Here is a 25,087-nt window from a genome sequence, read left to right as displayed (position 1 = left end):
TTTCTAAGATGATAAAGCTTGTATTTTATGAGATGTTCACACAAATGCCACTTTAAATTATGAACATGTTCTTTCAAGTAAAAAACAGTTTCTATAGCCAGAAATAAGGACATGACAGCATACATGTTATCTTTCCAGCACACATTCAAGCAGTGTTTCAGTCTCACTCAATTATTTGCTGCTACAAAAGGATCAATAATTGCTGTCAGGCCCAAAGATTGAAAGCCACACATATATTAACTCTCTGCTGCAGCACAAATAGTGCTACCAAGCACACAAGGTGGACTGCAGGCAAGGCCAACTGTGCCATGCTATGAGTGCATTTCCCAACACCAGTACATTACAATGGCTAGCCAGGTTTGCTCCATCACAATATTGCAAGAATACTGTACATCACAACGTTAACAGACTGAAGAACCATCTTTTCAGGAAGCAGCTCAGAACCTTAAGATCTATTGCCCTGGTCAGCATATTTTACAAAATATCTTTAAACACATTTGAACAGAGCAAGGGCTTCAAGACCAGCCAAATTGGCACTGTTCAATGACACACTCGCAGGCAAGCCAAGACACCAACAAAAAAAGGCTGTTTAACACCCTCATTCCCAGCATGGGCAGCAGCACAGGATTGGGTGGAGGGCTTGTCTTGCAATGTGCATTTGCTTACAGTGGTGAAGGGTTTATGAATCCTGCTGCTGACTCTCACTTTGCGCAATTCTCCGCGGGTGCTGGTTCCTCTGTGCAGGCCAAGACACAGCAAGGAACTTAGGAGCACCCAGGGAGAGTTCTGTTGAAGCCTATGTTGCTGTTCACACCAGGAATGAATAGAGGGCCCTTTGTCTGATGTCTGTGTGCCTCTGGGGCATCTTAGGGACAAATGAGATGTCCTTAGGACTCCAATGGAGAGCCTCCAGCCCATGGGCTTAATTAAGTCTACCAGGCCATTTCAGCTGGGCTTACCTGCCCAACACTGAACATCACATGAGTGACAGCCAAAAGGGGGTTTTCAGGCATTGTCAATCAGCTGCCTATCAGGATGGCCTGTGCATAGCACTCTGCAAGCCCTGATAGTGTGATAGTGTGTGCTTTGCAGGCTGTGCTTTTGCCCCCAGTCTGATTTCAATCCGTGCAGGGAAAAACGGGTCACCCAATGTGGGCACGAGAAGTGGGGGAAGATAATGGTCTGGCCAGCCAGCCCCATCCAGTTCCCCACCCCTGCCTTATAGGATGGATTAGGTTAGGAAGATTTCACTCACATCCACAGGAACCTTTTATGAGCTGGCTTACCATATATTGAGAGAACAATCGCAGTAGTTGTGTAGGGAACAGTGGAGAACAGACTAGTTTGCTTCTTTCCCATTTATTCATTTACTGGCATTAAGTCTTCCCTGCCCTACCCTTTTTGTTCCTCCCTTCACAACATCTCCCCTCCCCTCAAAGTCAAAGTGCATTTACTTTTTAAGGTATGAGTTTTTAAAATAGTTTTGGCTGATATTCCCTCAGTCTAGCCCAGCAGAGCTGACCCTGCTTTCGCCCCTCATTTTCCAGGTGCAGGTGACCTCTCGATTCCAACACTGCAGCGAGAGGTTTGGGCAACGGTTTCTAGGGATGAGAGAAGAACCCTGAGGCAAAAAATGATGGCTTTTTCTTTAGCAAGTCCTAAGACCAGTGTTCAGCAGCTTATGAGGCTCCTGGGATCTTCTGTGGCGGGAGGCCTTCCTCGATCCAGAGGGAAGGGGACTGGCTGCTGTGTAGCATTCGCCGGTGAATCCGTCGCAATCGCAGCAGGTACAGCAGGATGGACAGCAGCACAACAAAGAAGCAGGCGAAGAATAAGTAATGGTTGTAAACAAAGGAAAAGCTGCGCCAATGGGAGTGATTGCCTCGGAAATTCTCCTGCTGGATGTCCCTGGGAAAAGGGAGGGGGCCAGAAGAAAAACAAAAGTATTAGTGTGAAAGAAATCTTACAGCAACCCAGACCTCAGCAAGTCAGCCTCTGCAAGGGGGGGAGAGTTGCCAGAAGAAAGCTGAGGGGGCAACTGAGGAATATGCTGATTTTCAAGTGGGAAAGAGCCCCGACTCCTAAACTACCCCGTAGAACTTTTTTGGGGGGTTATTTTGTGATGTCAGCAGCTGTAACACTAATGCCATTTTCCTCTTAGACCAATTCTTTTAATCCTCTCAAACTCTCAAACTATCTGAATGCCTAGCAACCCAACAGCAAAGGCTGCTGTGCTGGCTTCGAGGAACAAGGCAGACAGAGGTGAACAACAACTAGCGTTTAACATTCCATTTGTCCTCTATTCCTACCATCTGGTGGGCAACTCACTAGCTCTACATGATGCTCAGAAAGCATCACAGATGCAGTTTTCTGGAGAAAATTATCCACTGAAAGGGAGATAGCTGGTCGTGACCGGCTCTTTTTGAACACCACACTTAAGAAAAGCGAAGCTATACCTCAAAGGCAAAAATCGTGTTCGATAGAGAATGGCCCCCAACGTCCATTGCACCTCTTTGTCATAGACCTGCAGTGCAGTTTTTAAGTTGCCATAGTTTACAGGAAAAGAGAAACCGTTGTGAAACACTTCATACATCCAGGCTGACTTAAAGCATTGATACCTACAAAGAATAAACATTAAGGAGTCAACTTCTGCTGTTTTTAAACAGAAGAAGAACTTGTTAAGACATAAAAAGCACAACCTAAAAAGAATAACTGAATTCCCTTCGTCTTGTGCATTTAATTGCATATTCAAAGGCACACTGTTTCTACTTAAACTTACACAGACATTCTCTGGATTGCACCCAACATGAGGTGCTTACATGGAATATATTAAGTTTGCTATGACAGAGGGAGTACATCTGCTCCAGCAGGCTTGAACATTAAACCCAAAAGAGACAAAAAGGTGGGATGAGGTTTGGTACTGGCTACTTTAACAAGCCTTTCTCGTGTTAATTTTCGGTAATTAATAGACAGCATTATTTCCACAAATAGAATGCTAGGTAAAGGACCCCTGGATGGTTACGTCCAGTCGAAGGCGACTGTGGGGTGGGGCGCTCATCCCGCTTCAGGCCGAGGGAGCTGGCATTTGTTCACAGACAGCTTTCAGGGTCATGTGGCCAGAATGACTAAACTGCTTCTGGCGCAACGGCATGTCGGAAGCCAGAGCACATGGAAACGCTGTTTACCTTTCCGTCACAGTGGTACCTATTTATCTACTTGCACTGGCGTGCTTTCGAACTGCTAGGTTGGCAGAAGCTGGGGCAGATCAATGGGAGATCATCCCATCGTGTGGATTCAAACCACTGACCTTCTGATCAGCAAGCCCAAGAGGCCCAGTGGTTTAGACCACAGTGCTACCTGCTCCATTTTTCCAGGAATAGCAGCATTTAACAGATCTTCGGAAGACCGAAGTTCACGGATCAGACAGTTGCATTACTAACCAGCTCATGTAGGTGGTCAACCCCATTGTGGGGTAGGTCTCTCCCCTCCACCACATGGGAACTGCAACAGTCCTAGGGGTTGTTTGAACTAGAACTATGTTATACGAAATAGCTATAAACGTTTAACATCCGTTACATTCTTATGAAACGGCACCCAACCACAGTTCCAAAAAGCTCTGCAGTTTATGACTAGTGGTTCAGATGGCAAGAATGAATGCTTCTAAGCCTCCTTGAAGTGTTTCCTTATAGCAACTACTTGTACAATCTGTTCTCAGCCCTTCTCTCCCCAGGAAGGATGCTCAAGCAGATCCAGCCATGAGGGAATACGAACACTCACTTCAATCGATGACGGTCTGCATGCGACGCATAAAGACCATGGTCCAAACGTTCCCTTAGGACTGACCACTTTGTTGCACAATAATCCTGAGAAAGAAACAGAAAGAATGTAAAATAATCATTTTGAAGGCAATGTGAAAATATTATAGTTTATCAACCACATTTTTGGAGGCAAGGAATGTACTATGGTCAAGTCACCGTCTCTCATCCTGACCAACCCCAACATTATTGCAAGGATAAAATACCCCCAAAAAGCAGGGATTTCCTCCTCCGTCAAACAAGCTCAACATCTTTGACCTGAACCCCTAAAAATGGGCCTCCCTCCTTCCTAAAAGAAGCTCAAAAACTTTGACCTGAACCCCCCAAAACAGGGCTTTCCTCACTTGAAAAAAAAGCCCCCCCCCAAAAAAAAACAGAGCTTTCCTCCCTTGAAAAAAAGCTTTACAACTTTGACCTGAATCAAGGTTCAGGTCCCAAAAGGGGGTAGATCACTGACAGTTTTTAACTCTGTGAGTAGATCGCAGTCTCTTGGGAGCTGGCCACCCCTGTTATATAGTATAGTGCTCACTGTGTTCAGAGGATAAAATAGAGATCATCCTTTTCAAAACTCTTTTAAAAAGCAGCATGCAATAAAGAGGAGTCAAACATGAATGCCTCCTCCTTGCTTAGGGCAAAACCCAACAAAAAGTAATGCACCTCCATCCACTTACAATGAGACTTAAGTATGTATGAAAACCTCCAGGAATGAAACAGGGTGGGGGTTATAACAGAAACAAACACAAGGGAGAAACAGGTTCTCTAAATACAGTCATACCTCGACAGCCGAACGCTTCGACTTCCGAAGGTTTCGACTTCCAAAGTCGGCAACCCCGGAAGTCTTTTCGCCACACGCGCGGTCAACGCCTGCGCAGAAGCGGCGCTTCGACATCCGAAAACCTCGACTTAAGAAGACGGCTGTGAAACGGATCGTCTTCATAAGTCGAGGTTCCACTGTAAAAAGAAAAGTGTCAATTGGGCTCAAATAAAAATTTCGCACCTTTTTAAAGAACTTGCTTCTCCCTTGTCAGTATGACCTTTCAGAGCCTACTAGCTCAAAATTACATCTCTTTCCATCTCCACCACCCATCTCTGCTCCACCACTATGAGCAACTCTCACCCAGGCTCCCTCCAGCCACTATTCTTGCCCGAATCTCTTCCCGTTTGATCACAGTAACTACCACCCCTGCTCTTCCCTCTCAATCAAACCTAAAATTAAGGAGTTGGCTGGTGAGGATTTTATTGAACATATGCAGAAAATCTGTGTATTGCATGTATATGTCTATACCTCTGGAACCCACCCCATTACATATCATACAAGCACTGTCTCTATTGTCCTTTTTGGTACCAACTGAAGACCTTCCTTTTTCAAAAATCGTTTTAAGTGAATATTCCCATCTCAGTTTGCATCTGTATTGGTTAGGAAATCTTTCTTATTTGGGATGTTTCATGAAAAGCAATTCGTAAATGAAATAAATATACCTACAGTATACAGCAGAATGTTACCTTAATGATAGAAACTCAGGCCTCTCAGAACCAAAACTCTTCAACATCAATCACAACTCATGTACATGTGTAATAAAGAGTAGCATTAATTTTATTATATTTTGCCCTGATCTCCTTCCAAGGAACTCAGGGTCATATAAAAAGCTCTCTCTATCTTTCTCTCTCTCTCTCTCTCTCATACACACACACACACACACACCACCACCAATTTCACTTTCGCAACAACCATCTGAGGTTGGTTAGGCTGAGAGAAAAGTGATTGGCCCAAGATCACCAAATTAGTTTTGTGGGTTAACTGAGAAGATGATCCCTAGCCTCCCAGGTCCTTGGTCTGACAATCTAGCTGCCCCTTCACCACCCAAAAGCAGAGTGAACTTTTACCTTTGCAGCTTTAATAAACTTAGCAGCAATGTACTCTCCTCCCATCCGCAATACATCCTCGGTACAGTAATAGAACTCCGAGAACCCATAGAACTCGCTGTTCTCAAAGTGCACAGGAGGCTGATAAATGCCATTCAAAGAAGTCTGCGTCTCATTTGTCTTATTCATGAAAGGCTGAATAACATCACGGCACAAGTGAAAATCTCCCGTCCCTCGAAGATACATCTTCTGCCCATTCTGCTGGATTTCATCCTCAGCATCCAAAGGCAGGCAAGGGTCCAAATAGGGGGTATCAGAAGTCATACCAATCTGTTTGCCTAGAAGCCTGCAAAAGATTGAGCAAAGTTACATGGGCAAAAACTGTTTACAGGATGCCAGATCGCTCTGCCTTGAAGAGTGGTCCCACCTAGCGCTGTGTCAGGGGGGCAGGCACAGTGCCATGTTTTGCTCAAAATTGGGGAAAGGAAAGCAACACAAGGGCAAAATCTGTGACTTCCAGTAGGCCTGTGGTGGGCAACGCAGGATGCAACTGCGACATCCTTAACATCCTCCCTGACAGACATCCTTAACATCCTCCCTGACAGACAACCACCTCACCAGTGAAGGAGGGCCCACCACTCCCTGAGGCAGGCTGTTCCAGTGCTATACAGCTCCTCCCATGAGGAAGCTTTTTCTAATGTTCCTCTTGTGTGGATGCACGATCAGGATGCTGGTCAGCAGGGCTTGCTGGCAGTCCAGAGGTTGGTAACATGAGAACAGGGTCTTTTCTGTGGTGGCTCCCCGTTTCTGGACTGCTCTCTCCAAAGAGACTCACCTGGTGCCTTCACAACATATTTAAGCACTAGCCAAAAACATTTCTCTATAACCAGGCCTTTGGCTGAATAATCATTCTACAGCCTTTTAAATCTGTTAGTGGGAGGGGGGTTATTGGTTTGTTTGTTATGCATTTTGTGTTCTCATTTTGTGAACTAAACTGAGTAAATGGCAATATTAACCATAATGATGGCTGGGAGACAAGTCAAATAAGGAACGGCTGGGGAGACACATAGCAGTTAAGAGTGAGGCTTCCAAGTTCCTTGGAACCGAGGTGTGAGGTAAGGGGTGGGGGCAGAACGAGCCTGACTGGAGTTCCAGTTGAGCCAAAGCCCTACGGGGAGAGGGTGCTGGGAAGCAGCTTATAGAATCGTAGTATTGAAGAATTGGAAGAGACCTTCATGGTCATCTAGTCCAACCCCCTGCAATGCAGGAATCTCAACTAAAGCATCCACCTTCTGCTTAACAATCTCTAATGAAGCAGAGCCTGCCACCTTCCGAGGGAGTCTGTCCCACTGTCAAACAGCTCTTAGCTACATGAGATGTCTGCAACCATCTGAAGGAGGGAAATTATTTGGATCTGGAAATCAAGTTAATTATAGAATATTACCTGTTTCTAAATACTGTGGTAGTAAATATGCTGTCTGCATATCTCTGCCGGGCAGCATTTCCACCAAAGCCGAGGAAAGTTGCCACATAAACTCGGTACACATGTTCAGTTTGGTGAGCATCGCACCCTAGATTAAACTCTGCAAGTAGGTTCTTGGCCACCTCCTCCTGCAGATCACAAAACATGAGATTAAAGAGGCATGAACAACTCTGCTTTGTGTTGTGTAACACTTAACTCTGAATATAGGGAAGGAATTTCAAATCTGCAGCTCTCTAAACATTTTCACAACAACTTTCCCCAGAGGAACCCTTTGTACTCACTACCCAAGTGTCAAAGCAGGGGTACTCAATGTGGTGACCTCCAGATGCAGTTGGACTACAACTCCCATCATGTCTGGCAATCAGACATGCTGGTTGGGGCTGATAGGAGTTGCAGTTGATTAACATTTGGAGAGCACCACATTGGGTACCCCCTGCTAAAGAAAGCAGCACCAACACCCAAAACTCTGCTAGTTGACCAAATCTGCACAATTTATGATCCAAACTGATTGCAGCCCACCCATGGGGGAACTGTACATGTTCTGATATTCACCCCGTTAACTCTTGCCTCTTCTTTGCCTTCTCTCCCTTTGACATCTTTACCACATATAAAGTAAAAATTACAGAAGGGAAGGGACAGATATATTAACTTCTGAATGCCCTGGAATGATTACTCCCTCCATGGGACAGAGAAATCTTGGAGGAACATGCACTGGGGGCAGAAGAAACACCTGGCGCAAACACCACTTAATAGCCCTAGAGGTTAGTCTCTAGGGCAAAGACCAGCAAAGCCTCCTTTCCTGATTTACTTTTGAAATTACTATAAATTACTACAGAGACTATTTCTACAGAGGTGTTCTCTGTCGGTTAAGATGTTCACGTGAAAACCTGCCAGTTGGCTTAAGAAGACACATCATTAAGGGGCTGAAAACCAATAAAGCATGAAGCGTGTTTAAGTAATTTATCAAATAAAGTTATCTACAGCTGGGAGGTTCTCCATTTCTGAGATGTTTTCATCTTATTGTGATCTATTTTCAACCCTCCATCTCACTGATTAATGTGTTGCTTGAAAAGTGGAGCTACATGGCTGCCTATGGTTAGACTGAAACGTTAGGAATGCACTGCTTGACTCTTAGATAGGCAAGAATTGTGTGGATTTCTGAGAGTGCACTGTTGATGCTGAATTTTAAACTATTTTAAAAACATTAACTGTCAATGTCATGCAGCAATTATTCCATAAGCAACTGTTAGAAAGTAAAGTGGAGATGCATAAAATGGTTTACAAAATTGTACTGTGTAAAGCTGAGGCTGGAGAAGTTGCAGAATACTTGGAGAAAATGCTGGTGGGGAACAGCCAGAAAAGGATAATGGAATGGTAAAATTGGAGACAACAGAGGATGAAATCCAGAGAACATCCACACAGATGACCGAAGGAGTGAAATAGCCAAATGCCGGAGTTATGTTGGAGGAGGAAGTGGTGGGCAGGGATGGAGAGACTAAGAAATATCCTGAACTGGAAGAGATAGAGTTGAGAAAGAAAGGACTGTGCATATAATTTTGATTGAAATTGGAAGAAAAAGCTACTAAGCCTCTTGCAACATTTTTGGAAAAATAATGGAAGAAGAGAAAAATTCTTTAAAAAAAATAAGGATTTGACAACTAATAGCTAACTGGAAATGGGATTGGAAGATATGAATTTGGGCATGGATTAATGACTATATAAGAACTAAATAATTATGGACTGTTGTCTCAATACATAACCATAGTGAAGAAATTCTGGACGGAATAAGGACTGAATGTTTCTTAAAATTGGAGGGAATGCTGTGATGTTGGACTATTGCTGACTGTTATAGATAATAATAATTGAAGAACCTCCTTTGGACTTCTTGCACTGAAAGAAATAAACAGGAGAGTCCCAGATAGAAGACTAGAAAAAAGGACCTAGCAGAGGAAGGAACAGCTGGATACTACTCTAGATTGAACATTTGACTGTTGTGAAGAACAATTGTATATATAACTGATAGATGGATAGTTGGAAGTTCTTTTTATCTACTTTTTATTTTTTATTTCCACTTTATTCTTTTCTTTAATATTCTTTTGTTTTCTTCCTTTTTCTTCCTGCTTTGCTTTGGTCTTTTGTATTATTTGTGGCTCTCTATTCAGGGTTAAAGAGGTGCTAACATGCTGATAAAGGTTATGGGTAGTTGACAAAAGAACCTGCATGATGCAGGGAAGAGAATCTCCCAGGTGAGAGCTGGGATGGTTCACCTTTCTCTGTGTGTGACAAGTTAAGATTTATCTGTGAAAGAGGACGTTGTATTCTTTTTTCTTTCTTTTATGTTTATGTTTTTGTTTAGATTAGTTGGTTTTTTAATTGCAATGTATTAGGAAAGGTATTAATAAAACTTTATAAAAACAAACCCACAATCCAAAATAAATGACACCCACAATCCATACAACGCCGCATATTCCCACCAGAAGTGTCACAATTTAAACGGCACAATTCAAAATGGGGGTTAAACACCAGGAAAAGTTAACGGTTGTGCAACATAATTCAAGGACATTTGTATTAAACTGACTGATGAAATGAATCATGTACAGGCAGACTGCTTAGCTGATGGGACATCAAGATGCAACCTCCTCTTGTCTTGGGGTGAAGTTGTCATGTAGTGAAGCACAGAACTCATAACACGCAAAAGAAAAAGAATCAATGGTATATGGATTAAAACACAGGGGAAAAACAAAAAAGAAGGAAAAGCTGTACAGATAATAACCTGCTGTGAAGAGGCAAAGCTTACAGTTTTAGGGACTTCGTATGCTATTTGAGTTGACACACCACCCATGTCAAGTATACCCACAGTCCTCTTTCGAAGAATGGCTTCCTTGTTTTCACTGCCAGGAATATGCACCTCCACTACAGCATCATCCTCTGAAAGACAAGACGTGAAGGATGTTGAGATGGGGAGGCAAACCCCTCTGAGGATCTGAATTTCAAACATTTGCACTGCTATAGCTTGGTACAACGTAGCAATGGCAACCCTGCAATGGTAGCCTAATGCCAAGAGTTTGCTAGGCTGCATAGCTGACCAAAACATGCAATTCTTGATAGAACACTCTTAAGGAGCATTCTTGGTAAGCTCTCTGAGCAGAATGGTCCAATGATCCCAAATCACAGCCATAGTGACAAGAGTCCTGGAAGTTAATAGGAAAGTTAGCTTGCAGTGGGAGAAAATATGTGCTATGTATTTTAACAGTATTAGGAAATAAGCTTGGAGTAAAACAGGAAATGTTGCAATGGTATTCTAAAGTAGGCATAATTAGAATGCCTTGTATATTATTTTCAAAAATGGTAACACAGAGCTGGGAAAGATACAGAAAATAGCAAATAAAATAATATGGGGTTGAAGCACTTATTTAAAGTCCTCTCCATACTTCTCAAAAGCTAATGTTCTTGGGACTTCCTGGTGCATGTGTGTACACACACACACACACACACACACAGCCTTGTTAAAACTTCTGTAGCTGAAAATACTTAGGGTATTGTTTTATGCCTTCTGTTCTCTAGCAAACACACATATTTTCAGACTCTATATCTTTATTATGGATCAGAATCCACCAAGCACAGCTGCTGATCAACTTTCATTCACGGCTGCTGCAGGGTATTGTCCACTAGCAACAGCCATTGGACCACCAACACCATCTCTCCCTTTGGTATGCCACACAGAGTGCTATTAAGAAACTTGCCATCATCAGTATGCTCAAACCTTCCAAGGACAAAGTTGATTCCAATCCATGCATATACTCCTAGAAAATTTAAGAGAACAACTTTAAGTATTAAAAGTTATTAAGCTGCACCTTTAAAAATAGTAAAATTAATTAAAACAGTATTATAACAAGGGCTCAACCAGACTTGCCCTTGCCCAGTCACTTTCACCCAGCGAAACCAGATCTTTACTGCTGAATCGGAGCAAATGCCCATTAGGTTTACTCTGGATTGCTGTTTGCTCCAATTTATCACTAAAGAGTGCATTCTAGGCACTGGACAACTGCTCGTCTGGATTAGCCCCAAGAAACTTGTGTTGTACGGAAAAATACTTTCCTTTTTAAAAAATTAATCCAGGTAGATGGGACCAAACAACGAGAGCTCACCCAGTCGCAGGGATTCGAACCGCTGACCTTCTGATCGGCAAGCCCTAGGCTCTGTGGTTTAGACCACAGCGCCACCTGCATCGCATTTAGAATCTGCTTTATTCAGATCAACTGTTGACTTGACATTCCACTGATGAATCTCCAATAAAGCCCTTTCTCAGCCTCTCTCGATACTGCACAAATCCAGCCAATTTTACTCTTATATCATGCAGAGAAGACTTCTCATACATTCATTCTTCTTCCCACCAAATATATTCTACGTACCTAAAAAACCAACCATCAAACTAACACCCTCACACTCCCTAACCCTGCTACATCCCTGGATATTTTTTAAATTTATAGTAGAGGGGAAATTTAGCAATCTAAGGAGCCCTGCCCCTTCAAAATTAACTTCCAATTTGCCAGTGTTTTTTGCTTCTTAAAATTGGAGTGACCTAGTATCAACACAATCTGGTTGTAGGCCAACTAGGTATATAGACATCCTGGACAGGGACATATCTCTGCTCTCCTCATTCTGTGTTGTGATCCACAGCATTTCTCACAATTGTGTTTCTTGCAGCAGTTAGAATCATAGAGTTGGAAGAGACCACAAGGGCCATCCAGTCCAACAGTTCTTTGTCACCCACTGAAGGGGACCTGCTCCCTGGACAGACAATTCCATCAGTCTAGTGAATGTGATTTCAAACTTGTCTTTTTCAAAAGCAGTTCCTTACCTTCTTGCTTTCCTGAAATAACCTCAGCATGCGAGTCCGAAAACAGAAAATCAAAATGCACTGGGATATCAGTTAGCAGGTCTTCTAGTATTGCCTTTTGCTGGCTGCAAGATTCCAAATATGTTTAAAATACAAATAGACCCCTAACATACTCAATTCTCTGTATTAAACTGTAATAGAAGAAAGATATTCAGTCACCTCTCTGGTAAGATTCTCATCCCTGCTGTACAAAGGATATACAGAGGTGTTTCTTTATGTTTTGCACGGGGTACATGTGCAGCAGCAAAGCTCAGAAGTGGGAAAATATAGTCACTGACTTTTTCAGGAGAGGTAGCAAATTCTGAAATGCCTAAAAAAAAAAAGCAATGGAGATACATATGTGTATATATGCATACAGCAGAAAGTGGGAGTCCAGCATACAAAAAAACCCTTACTATTTCAAAGAGTTTCTGATTGTAAGAGTTGGAAGCTGCATAACCTGTTTGTTTGTTTTGGTGAATTTTCTGGGTAACATTCAGTATGCCAATCCAATTAAAGACAAAACACTGCCTGAGCAAAGGCTCTACTAGCCAGTATAATTCATGTGGCCATAACTTTACTACAAAAGTGATTTCTTGGTTTTTAAAAAAGCCTGTTTCTGGAAAGGTCAAGACTGTTGTTGAAAAAACCCACGATATGTGAGCTGAGATTAGTCTAGGCAAAAGGTAAAACACCTTGGCTCCCATGCTACAAAGGTTGTATTAGAATGGACCTTGGAATGTTTTTTATAAAAGCATAAAAGGCATATATAACTGGAGTCCATGTAACAGCCATGCAATCAAATGGAGCAGAAAGGCCCCAAGACGTCAAATAATCATTCCATCTATTTGAAGGGATGCATACATAGTATGTCTGAATGCCAGGGAAAAGGCCATACTGTATTACAGGTACTTGAATGATGCTTCTTTCAATTTATGTGTTAGGAAAAGCATACGGCTTGAAGTTTAATATACCGTATTTTTCCATGTATAAGACGAGCTTTTTAGACCCAAAAATGAGGTTCAAACTTTAGGCTCATCTTATACACAGGCAGTGCTGAGGGGGGCATTCCCCCCCCCCAACAATCAAGCAGCCATTCACCACTTTAAAACTCAGGCTCATGGGTGAGCGATTTTCAGCACTGGCCGCTTGATTTTTGTGGCGGGGATCCAGAAAATCACTTACCCGCCAGAACGTAGCACACAGTTGCGCGCGCTACAGCTGCCTAATCGCCGCCATTAATCACGCTGGTGGCGATCGGGGAGCTGATAGGTGGTTTCTGCGACGCAAGCGGAACCAAAAGGTTGTCAGCTCCCCGATCGCCACCAGTGTGATTAATGGCGGTGATCAGGCAGCTGCAGCGTGAGCAGTTGAGTGCCACACTCTGGCGGGTGAGTGATTTTCAGGATCCCCCTCCCACAAAAATCAAGCGGCCAGTGCTGAAAATCACTCACCTGCCAGAACGAAGCACGAGGCTGAGTTTTTAAGCCGTATGATTGTTGGGGGGGGGGAGATGCCGAAAATCGCTCACCCAAGCCCGAGATTGTAAGCGCCGTGAGCAGTTGTGTGCTGCGTTCTGGCGGGTGAGCGATTTTCGGCATCCCCCCCCCCCAAATAAGCCTGCCCAACAGTTCAATCCCCCTATTTCCTAAATTTTGAGGCCACTTTTTCTTATAGCAGAAAAAGACAATAGCATCCTGAAGTTTGCACTTTGAATAGAAATGGTCCATGGATTCCAGATATTTAAAAGCATTTCACTCATTCCAGAAAACAGGACATTTCATAGGTAGGTTTTGTTTTTTAGTGCTCTCCAATTTTTTTCTTTTTTCCCCCCAAATTGGAAGTTTCACTAAACAGTCTTGTGCCTGAGTAAAAATGCATAAAGCTATTCCCTGTAAATTTCATAAATATGCCAAATAGCATAATTTCACATGCTATATTGTCATTTTATGCTACAGCAGTATTAGTAAATATTGCATATAAAAACAGTTAATTGATGAAAAGAAAAGTATGACTTTATCATATTTATTCACATAAAAAATAAGGACACTGAACAGATGTCACAGATTGAGTTTGAGAACAAATAAAATCTAAACATAACATGTCAACTTCTAATCTATTTATATAACACCTTTTCATATATACTCAAGGTAGCTTCCAGGAATCAGTCACTGTTAACTACCAATAGGTCCTTCCTCAAAGAGTTTTTCTAAAGTTATAACCTTCCAGCACAGGCCAACCAGTGCTGAATTTCAAACCACAGGGAAACAACTCTTTGTTTTTATGTTACAACAGCAAGCAGAGCTGTCTGCAAGAATGAGGTGAAAGAGGTTAGAATGAACTCAAAACTCTTGGCTGTATGGACTGACTGCCAAGTAAACATGGGCAGAATTGGCCTGCACACACATATCATCCCAAGTAAAACAGGGATAAAACACAATGAAATATTTAATAAAATGAAACTGCTACATTTTTATGAATTACCATCACTCCATTCCTTTTAAGACTGGCTGCTAAACAGCTATGGCGGGCGGGGGGGGGGGGGACGGGGGACAAGTTATGGCTTTTCTCCAATACCTGGTTTAATTTTCATAACCACTGGTTTGCTGTTTTTGTCCCTCATTTGCTTGATATCCAGCAAATCATGTGGATTGCCATTGTGCCTTGGCCACCAATATACAAAGATCCTAGATCCACTGCTACCACAGTCCACCATAATACCATAGTTTAACTTGGGATTGTTGGTATCTGTAGCTTCTGTGTCGGTTACTCGAGCAAGATACCTGGAAGAGAGCATCAAAGTGTTGTTTAGCAGCAAATTTCATTGAAACCAGTGGGACTGAGCTTAAGAGTAAACAAACATAAGATCTCACTGCAAATTGCATTCAATTTATAGGGACTTAGAAGCACATTTAAAAGCAAACACAACTATCCATTACTTGTGTTGTTCTCAGATGTGAACAAACATTTTTGGAATATATATTTTTTGTCTTACAAGATGTTCTTACCTGTGCAACTTTTTGTCCCTGTAGCCATATTTTACAACAGAATAGTACAGCAAGAAAAATGCAGCAGCGAGCAACCCAATGACAATAATCTGCCGTAACGTGGTGTTCAATATTCGTGGACACCCTACTGGGGAAATGCTGAAGTGCCAAGAAGCAGGAAACAGGCAAGAAATACTGACCCTGAAATTTAGAAAACAAAGACATAGCCTGTCTGAAAAGGTACATTGCTACAGTATACCCACTGACACACAAAGGATACAATCACTGGATCCCAAATGTTCTAAGCCAGAAAGAATTTCATAGTGAATTTAAGTAGATCATAAACTCTTCAAATAAATGATTCTGCAGTTTCAAGAACTGAAGGAAGATCCCAAAATTCACATTGCTAACTCTCCATTCCTAGATTTGAAATGCTTCCCTACACTTCGTATGTATTTAGAAGATGTATACCTTGTTGTCCTCCTATTGCAGTCATGATGCTAAATTACAGTAATTCTAAAACATCCATATCATCACTATTGACACTAAAGCAACAATCCAATATTAAGAACATAGATATGCTTAAGTAGATGAGTGAATGCAAGCTAAGTTTGCATAGCCCCAGTACTGCTATGAACACAAGTAGCTGCCTGGGGACAGAGGAGTGAAGCCACAAGGGTGGAGACTGCTGGGAGGAAGAAGAGATGATCAGGGGATATGGCTTAGTCACACAAAATTGTTTATGTGGTCAGAAATTTCAGCTGCTACAGTGTAGCCTTCTAAGACACTGCTATATTCAAGAGTTTGTGTACTGTAATTTCTGCTGTTAAGTCAAGCAGAGCTTATTAGACGACCCTAGGGCAAGCCAAAATCGTCATATCCTCAGACTCCAGGACTACAACATGAGGGGGACTCCATTTATGGTATAGAGTTGCAGTAATTAGAGATGGAATCTTCACAATTCATTCATCAGTTAGATTAAATTAAGCAATAAAATGCATTTTGATTTACTAAAAGATGCCCCAATGTAATAAAGCAGCAGCTTTTCATTTCAGTTTGAATAAAATTACTTTTTAAATTGTGGAAGCAAGTACCACCATTCTTCTTGTGTGACAAAGGGCAATGCTTCCTTTATGATGCTGCTTGCTACTGGTGTGCAACATTTTTTAAAGACACTTTTCCTTTATCACAATCTCTCAAATGCATATCTTATTAATTCATTTTTAAAGCTTTAAGTAGATGACAAACCTAGTAAAATATTCTAAAAATAATTTATATATGTGCTGTTATTTCCAAACACCATTTACCCACTTTTCCAATCTATATGCAATGCCACTGTGAGTCCTTTCCATTTAAGTCCATTTCAGGTACTGACTGCAGAATTCTCACTCTGCGAGAACAGAGTGCTAGAATAGAATGGCCTTTAGTTTCATTCAGCAGAGCTCCTCTTATGTTTTATATTTCTTCATGACACAAGTGCTGAAAACAAGCAACGGAAATTCAGCACTTTTTGTTATTTATTCATTATTTGTACCTATTTTTATCTTGTATAGTTCAGTATTCAGCTGTAACAGTTTACCTGTTAACAATGTGATGTGTTTCGTCTCCAACTGTACCTTCATCAACTAAAAATAGCACAGGAAGGGTTAAAATTTAAGGGAGCCCAAAGTCAAATACTTTTAAGTCTGTTTCATCCCCACCAAGCACTCAGCTTATTCCTTTCACCCCGACAGTATTCAGATACTTACCTACCCATTTCAGAACAGTTTGATCAGGCAAGGTACAGTAAGATAGACTCCTATTGTCAGCCGGATGTTACAGGTTCATAAGACAAAACATAATCCCCAGAACCAATGGTACAAATAGGAACTGAAAAGGAAAGATTGCAGTGATATTAAAAAGATGGTACTTTCATTCAGATCCAACATGTGATGAGTACAAAAACTAAACCAATGTACCAAATAATTAGCAAACAACAATCCTCGATCTATATCCTACCCTTCTTTCAAAAAGTACAGGATGATGTGCATGAGACTGTCCTATTTTATTTTTTCTCTCCATAACCAATGATCAGATCTCTTTGAAATTTTACAGAGATCAAAAACATGATGCACACAAAATGCACACAAGGCCGAGAATCTCAAGAGGGACAGAAACACAGATTTCACAAAACTTTGAAGTGCTATAAAATTAAAACCATTTGAGATAGAGGGGGGAAATTAAGGGGGTTTCTTTCAACCGTAAGGGAAGGGTGTATATCAAGTTTCATCAAAATGTGAGACGGTGGGTGGCGAAACCCTTGTTTTTTTGCGTTGATTTGATGTGGAATGACCCATATCGGAAGCAAGTGCACTAACACAGTTACTCACAAATTGGAGATGCAGGCAATTATATTATTATTAAATTAATATCTCGCCCTTCCTCCCAAAGAAGCCCAGGGCTAGCTTACACTACTTCCACTGAAGCTAGCAGAGCAATGTGAGGTTATGTAAACTTCCCACTATACTGAATGTAGTCTGATGCTTGATGACCTTCCAACATACTTTTGCTGAAATTCATCTTCTGTATCTGTGCAATTTGATGCTGAAGCAAGCAACAAAACTACAACTTCCAGCTACAAATAATCAGCAGCGCACACTGAATTTTAAATAACATTTCAAAAGCACAAAAACCCACATTATGCAATCAAGGCTTTAACTGCAATAACATTTCAAGTCTTATTACCAAGTTAACCCCTACTTTCTAAACAGAATTTGAAGCAATTGGGTGTGTGAAAAGAATATATATATATATATATATAATGATTACAAATTTACAAACTAGAACCTTGAGTTGAGCTCAGAAACAAATTGGCAGCTAGCAGATGCAACACTATCATAATATGTTAAAGAAATCCATTTCATGTATGTACGGTATGAGAATTACCTGACATCACTATGACATCAGCTGAAGCATTTTCTTTTGCCCACATTGTTTGATTTCAAATTACATGGACAAAGGCACAGATTTTGATGGTGTCACTCAACACAGTGATTGGCAGCACCTGCAAACCTTGCTTTCAGCATAGATCAATTGCACTCAGAAGCTCTATTTGGGAGCTGCCATGTGGAACAAATCCCAGCAGGCTTGCATTTGGGGACACATTTAAAAGGTACCACATACAAACTTTGCCTGCCAAAGAACATTTAGAGGAGAATTTTAAGGCTTCCAACTATTTCTCTGCAACTGTGTTTTACCTGTTCCACACCTGTTGTCATATGTGGCATCAGGTAAGGGGCAGGTGGGGAAATGGTCTCATGGGCCAGAGGTTTCCCAACACTGTTGAAGGCATTAATGCAGACTCTGCAGTCTTATTATGAGTAATTTCCACTTAACAATTTACGGTTTGAAATGGAACTCCAAGCATGCATGTTCCAAATTAAGACACCGCAACATAAAGTACTTATAATTACTTACCACTGAAACATTGTGACCTTCCGGCAAACTATACCAGCTATTTAATGCAAATTACATATCTTAATAGTTCCATGCAAAGAATGCTGGTGGAAGCCATACCATGCAGAAACTAAATGGAGAATAGAAGAAAAAACAAGATATTAAAATGTGATTTTCATTAAAATCAGCAGATCTGCTGAACTTAAAAACCAAGTTACACTGTCAGCATAATACCCTGTTGCTAGGTTACATTTAACAGCACAATGAAGCAAGTAGATCCCAGACTTGAAAGGATGGGGGCCTATGAGGAAGAAAATATGCAAAAAGGTTCATCTGTTTGGTCCCTTTTGTCTCAGGATTAAAAAAATAATACAAGGGCTCCTACGCTTCAAGACATTAAGATTTACCCTGGCTGCCTCTAACTAAAGCCCCTTGGATGAACCATACCCTTGCTAGCCTCTCTCTTTTTTTGCTAAACTAAAAAGCTCCCAATGTTGCAACTTTTCCAACTAGGGGAGTTGATGCAGCAGCTAGATCAGGCATCCCCAAATTGCAGCCCTCCAGATGTTTTGGCCTACAACTCCCATGATCCCTAGCTAACAGGACCAGTGGTCGGGGAAGATGGGAATTATAGTCCAAAACATCTGGAGGGCCAAAGTTTGGGGATGCCTGAGCTAGATAATATGCCCTTTCCTGCACTTGGTTCTTTCCACATGACAAGCATTTTAGGAAGCTGACGGCTATCACAGGGACAGGGGACCTATAGCCCTCAAGATGCTGCTGAACCACAACTCCCATAATCCCTCAGTACTGGCTATGGGGCTGATAACAGCCCAACAACATCTGGAGAGTCACAGGTTCACAGGATCCAGCCCATCATAGTTTTCAATAGCCAGCCATCTGTTGGAAGCTGCTACACACACTTCATGTTTCACCGCAGTTTATAGGAACGCTTCTCTCGTTTTACCCCTTACACCAGCCTGGGCCGGGACAGCCAATCAAACAGAGGACTTTCCTCCGACGCCGCTGGAACGAGGGGCGCGTCCTCTGCGAAGCCCAGCACAGGGGGCCACCCGCCCATCCCAGCTGGCGCTTCCCGCACGGCTGTTCCGCAACTCCGCCGCCGACCCCAGACCAAACCCTCGTTCTCCTCAAAAATGGCACTTTAAACACGGACTTCCTCTGAGAGGCCCCTCCCCCCGCCGCTGGGAACCTGCCCTTCCTTCCTCGCTTTTTCAGACACGGCGGAAGGGAAGCCCGCGGTGGCGCCCACTGGGCACGAAGGAAGAACCCGGGAGTCCGAGCTGGCGGTGCAACAAACGCGCACGCACTCCCCGCCGCCGCCAAAATTCACCTCAGCCGCCTCCTCTCCGGCTTCTCCGGGTCGCTCGCCGGACGCAGGGCGCATAGCGACACCTCAGCCACCCTCCACTTCCGGGTCTCGGAAGACCGGGTGTCGGAAGTGACGTCAAAGGCGATAGCCGAACGGGGTGGGAAGCAAGAGCCGCCAAAACTGTAGTTGAAGGACGAAGAATCGCGTGCGCAATTGCCTCAGGCCCCTTTGGGCACACTTCCGGTGTAAACATAGATCTACAAACACAAAGAAAAGGAAGGGGAATCTATTTCATTTATTACATTGATATACTACTCTTTCTTCCAAGGAACTGAAATATGGTCCTCCTCCTGCTGCGAGATAGGTTAGGCTAAGAGATGACGACTGGCGAGGTCACCCAGTGACCTACGCGGCCGGGAGGGGATTCGAACGCCGATCTCCCAGTCCAACACTCCAGTCGTTGCGCCCCGCGGGCTCTCCTGGCGCAGGGCATCATGGGAGTCTGGCTCGGCGTGAGAGTCCTGGCGCAGGGGGTGATGGGACTTTGGCTTTGCCTCCGCTGCTTTAACCCGTGGGATCCCGCCTTGGCGGTTCAGTAACCGAGGAGGAGCAACGCTTTCTCTGGTATGCCTGGGCTGTACGTGGGAATCGGCGCCGGCGCAGGACTCCCTTCGAATGCATTCGCCGCAGCCTCACATTCCCTTCCGTACAGGAATAGGAAGGAATCGAGGTGCAAATTTAATTGGGGAAATTTACCTTTTTTCCAGGAAGGAGGAAAAAAAAGAACGAGGGGACACCCGGATTTGAACCGGGGACCTCTTGATCTGCAGTCAAATGCTCTACCACTGAGCTATATCCCCTGTGTTGTGGTTGCTGAAGAAATAGTACAACTAGTGACATCTAGTTCTTCCATCATTTCACCGCCAGCCTCTTCCAGTAATAAACTGATTGGCTGTTGTCGTGGTATTCCCTGGCTAACTATAATTATGTTTAATTTTGTATTCTGTATACTGTAGTAGGTAAGTGCTTTGCTTTCTTCTGTGTGGTGAGGCTAGAACATTTGACTGCATAACCATCTAAGGAACCCTCCCTCCCCAAGGATAATTACTTAACTCCACTGCTGATCACACCATAAATAACCCGGTGTTTTCTTTAAAATACAGTGCTGTAGTGGTGTTGCAGCATGGGCTGTGAGGAGAGCTTAGACCCCATTCAAAAACAAGTGCCCCCTCATTTTTAGCTGAGAGGTATCATGATGAGAGCAAAGAACTCATTCTTCCTTTGATTTGATTTTGTATTCCGTGTGATACGTTGGATTATTTTTGTTTATCTGTGCATATAGCTCAGTAATCAAACACATAACTAATGATGGGAAAAGTTCCCTAGTTCAAATCCTGGCATCTCATAGGGAAGGAGCTCCATAGTAGAGTATTCACAGAGAGCTACTGTTGGGGAAGGTGGACCAGCGGTCTGACGCCCTGTGCAACTTCACATGCCTGCAAATCTCTTCCTCAACGTAGTGCCCTCCAAGAGTTTTTGGATTCCTGCATTGCACAGGGTTGAACTAGATAGCCCATGCGGTCCCTTCCAACTCTACAATTCTATGATTCTGTGGAATCCTATCATTTCTGAACTCCCGTCGGCCTTTGCCTAGCTTGAAGGCACCAGGCTGGGGAAGACCATAAGGAGAGTTTGTCGTACAAGTCTGCTTTAAAAATGTAAAGGTAAATCTCACATTTAAGTCCAGTCGCGACCGACTCTAGGGTTGCAGCGCTCATCTCGCCTTAAAGGCTGAGGAAGCTGTCGTTGGTTCACTTCCACAGACGGTTTTCCAGGTCATGTGGTCAGCATGACTAAGCCGCTTCTGACAAAGCCAGAGCAGCACACAGAAAAGCCGCTTTACCTTCCCGCCGGAGCGGTACCTATTTATCTACTTGCACTACGTGCTTTTCGAACTGCTAGGTTGGCAGGAGCTGGGACTGAACGACGGGAGCTCACCTCGTGAGGCCTCGGACCGCCGATCTTCCGATCGGCAAGCCCAAGCGGCATCCAATGCTGCAGGATGGTTTGCATCAGTCTAATAAACTGAGCAATAGAATTAGCCCTGCTCTTGACATTCCATGTGTAGACAATGGAACCCTCCAGACTGGTCTTTTATTGCAAGTGATTCTGCTTTGTGTGCCTTGTGGGACATCTTCGGGAAAAGAAAAGGCTAAGGAGTAAACCATACACAAATTTGGACTGGAGTCCCTAAGACGATTGGATGGTGCCTTGTACTCCTCCCTCCAGCAACTCCTGCAGCCAAGCTGCTGCCTTTGGACCACACCAGCGAGGCCAAGAGGGGAGTCTTGTTGTCTGGGTAGCCCAGGAACTCCATACACACTGCCCAGACTTGCACCCTGGGTGCAACAAAAGTGAAGCACACAGCTGGACATTTATGATATGAAAAGTTATGGGATTTCAGCAGGAAGTTACAGGGTGTGCACTTATTGGAAATGAGGCAGCATGATCACCCAAAAACCTTACTGACACAAATAGCATTGAAAAGAGGCTCATGTGGTATGACTGCCCTGAATGTGAAATAAAAGGGATACAGTGTCTGATATAACGTGGATGGGCTACAGATTCCCCCCATCTCACATAACCAGAGTTTGCAATTGCATGAAATCTAAGGGTTGTAGCCAGTGCAAGTCCTACTAAGAGTAGACCTATTGAATTCAATGGACGTGAGTATCTTAAGTCCACTGATTTCAGTGTGTCTGCTCTGAGTAGGACTAGTGTTGAATACAATCCCTTGAGTGAAAGAGGAAAGAATGAGTGCTCTGATGGAGCACTTCTGGTGGTCCCTGATGTTTGGCAGCCTTTACAAGGGAATGGATGTTGATTGTAGCAAGCCCTGCCCTGTAGAACTCCCTGCTACTAGAACAGTGATGGCGAACCTATGACACGTGTGTCAGACGTGACACGCAGAGCCCTCACTGCTGGCACGCGCCCCATCGGCCCATTTGTTGTTGTTGTCCCCCCCATTTGTTCTCCCGCTCCTCCTACAGCTTGTCTCCGCTACAGGTTGTCTCCAATTTATTTCTGTTCTCTCCCCCCCCCAAAAAAGCAAAGCAACTTTTGCACCCCCCAAAAAACCTCCAAAGGTTAGCAACTCCCCCCCAAAAGCTCAACAACTCTGGGCACTTTGTGATAAATAAGGGGGTTTTGGTTTGGTTTGGTTAAATAATTAGGTTTTGGTTTATTAAATACAGTTATATACCGTATTACAATTATACATTTTTGTTATTTAAACTATAAACATCGCGAAATTATGGTTTTTTTCTCGACACACCACCCGAATTATGCTCAGTTTTTTGGCGCATTTTGACACACCAAGCTCAAAAGGTTGCCCATCACTGCACTAGAATAATCTCTGTCCACTTTCAAATGTCTGCTGACAATTTTGTATATTGTACTCGGCCTTGCGTGGTCAATAAATATTTAAATATAAATAGATAAACATTAGATTCCACCTAAACATTAGGAAGAACTTCCTGACAGTAAGAACTGTTCCGTTACGCACACAATTAGTAGCTATGTAAACATGCGTAACTGGCTGTTGTAACAGAATGTACAAAATCTTATTCAAAACTTTGTTCAAAAATTTATCAGATTAACAAGATCAACATAAGTCAACATAAATGGCACACCCACATGTTCAAATTATCAACGAGGATTCAGTCCAAAATAAACGAAGTGTTCATGGGGTATCCATGTAGAAGAAAGTCAATTCAAAAGTACTTTCGAAGTAGAAATATTTGAATTCCACAAGAAGAGGTGTACATCAGGTGTAGAGGTGGCAACAGTATATCCAATTGGCAAACAGGTGTGACAACCAATGTGCATAAACAAGGTTCCCGGGTTATCTCCCTTGTTTCGCCCCGGTTGGCTTCCTCGGTAGCTAAATATCATAAAGGAATATCATCAAAAAAATATAGAATCAATTTTAACAGCCCCAAAAGGTAAGAAATGATCCTCTAAATGTGAGTACATACCTTGCAAAGATAGAATCTTAACTCAAAGCTCTAGGTGTAATGCCAAATGATGCTCCTATTGCTAGAAAGGGCACTAGCCCAATATAAAGATCTAACTGCAGATAAACAGGTGTGATCAGTCAAAGGAAACAGTTATGGACTCTTAAAGAGACAACCGATGGAAAATACAAGACTCAATAGGACAAAAGCAGAAACAATATGTATAGATGAAACACTACTCAATACAGCATTGCAAAACATACAGAGTGATTACAAAAAACAGCTTTCTGGCATTTCTTACCTTTTGGGGCTGTTAAAATTGATTCTATATATTTTTGTATGATATTTTTGATGATATTCCTTGGCAGGGGGTTGGACTGGATGGCCTTTGTGGTCTCTTCAACTCTATGATTCTATGATTCTAAGACCCCTAGATCTTTTCACATGGGTAAATGCTGGAACCCCTGGAGCCTCTTGTCACTTGGATATTGAGGTGCGCACAGCCATATACAGTATTAAAATTATGTCAGTGTTTTATGTTATTACTTATGTATTTTTTAAAAGTATTTTAAAAAAACCAAACCAAAACAATGCTATTTCATGCTGAGCAACAGGAAGTGGTGTTTGTTGGCATTACTTGACCTAGGTGAGAGATTTGCTAAAGTGCTGCCGAGGGGGTCGAAGTACCAGGGTGTCATGTTTAGGGACACGACAGAAAAAACAGAGGGAGGTCATAGTGTCAACCCCTTGGTGGAAATCAGCTGAATACACACAGGTCCTAAGCAGTCATTCACAAGAGGAAGAACCAAATAGCTTGAATGACAGGATCATACCTAGAAGGGCACTTGCACTGTGGGAACTGTCAAGAGTAGAATGTTTTTAACATATGTCTTAAAAGATGTTTAAAAGCAGAAGAATGCTTTACTGTGGCACCTTCTCACCAGATTGTCCCCATCTGTATGTGGATTTCTTATGCATGAATGTTAATACCAATTTAAAAACACTACAGCCCTTTCAGCATCTCTGCTGAATGAACACCAGCCATAGGAACATAGGGCTGAGTCAAATCATTACTCCCTGCAGCTCAGTATCTTCTCCAATGACTGACAATAGCTCTCCATGGTTTCAGACGGGAGCCTCTGTTGGTGCCCCTGGAGCTTTGCCTGGGAAGGAAAGTAGATGGATAGAGAGGTTCACTTTCAAGCTCTGGAATGCCATAGCAATTCCAACTGTCCACTTGTAATAATGATCAGCTCCAATGCAACAAAGCTAACCT

The 25,087-nt window shown here is 42.8% G+C and overlaps 1 protein-coding gene and 1 non-coding gene across 9 annotated transcripts; both read right to left on the bottom strand.

Moving 5' to 3' along the window:
* On the bottom strand, nt 1-19,924 carry ENTPD4 (ectonucleoside triphosphate diphosphohydrolase 4). 8 transcript variants are annotated; one of them, XM_060268644.1, is made up of 16 exons: nt 19,817-19,924; nt 18,484-18,592; nt 16,776-16,896; nt 16,607-16,652; nt 16,339-16,506; nt 15,049-15,228; nt 14,618-14,823; nt 12,221-12,371; nt 12,023-12,126; nt 10,905-10,964; nt 9,935-10,089; nt 7,123-7,289; nt 5,700-6,024; nt 3,778-3,863; nt 2,457-2,618; nt 1-1,908 (listed from the first exon to the last, which is right to left on the bottom strand). In XM_060268644.1, the coding sequence occupies exons 5-16, from the start codon at nt 16,377-16,379 to the stop codon at nt 1,680-1,682; spliced, it is 1,866 nt and encodes a 621-aa protein (XP_060124627.1). In that variant the 5' UTR covers nt 16,380-16,506; nt 16,607-16,652; nt 16,776-16,896; nt 18,484-18,592; nt 19,817-19,924; the 3' UTR covers nt 1-1,679. The 8 variants fall into 8 exon arrangements, with proteins under 8 accessions (XP_060124627.1, XP_060124626.1, XP_060124630.1 ...); XM_060268643.1 differs by having other exon boundaries at nt 16,339-16,652; XM_060268647.1 differs by having other exon boundaries at nt 9,959-10,089; nt 16,339-16,652.
* Nucleotides 19,925-20,583: 659 nt separating this feature from the next.
* TRNAC-GCA (transfer RNA cysteine (anticodon GCA)) lies at nt 20,584-20,655 on the bottom strand. Its single transcript has one exon. It is a non-coding gene; the product is annotated as a tRNA-Cys (tRNA).
* Nucleotides 20,656-25,087: the final 4,432 nt, after the last annotated feature.

The sequence above is a fragment of the Zootoca vivipara genome, chromosome 15 (genome assembly GCF_963506605.1).
Source record: "Zootoca vivipara chromosome 15, rZooViv1.1, whole genome shotgun sequence".
NCBI classification, from domain to species: domain Eukaryota; kingdom Metazoa; phylum Chordata; class Lepidosauria; order Squamata; family Lacertidae; genus Zootoca; species Zootoca vivipara.
The sequence above is the reverse complement of the archived record's forward strand: the minus strand, read 5'-3'. Positions and strand labels throughout refer to the sequence as shown.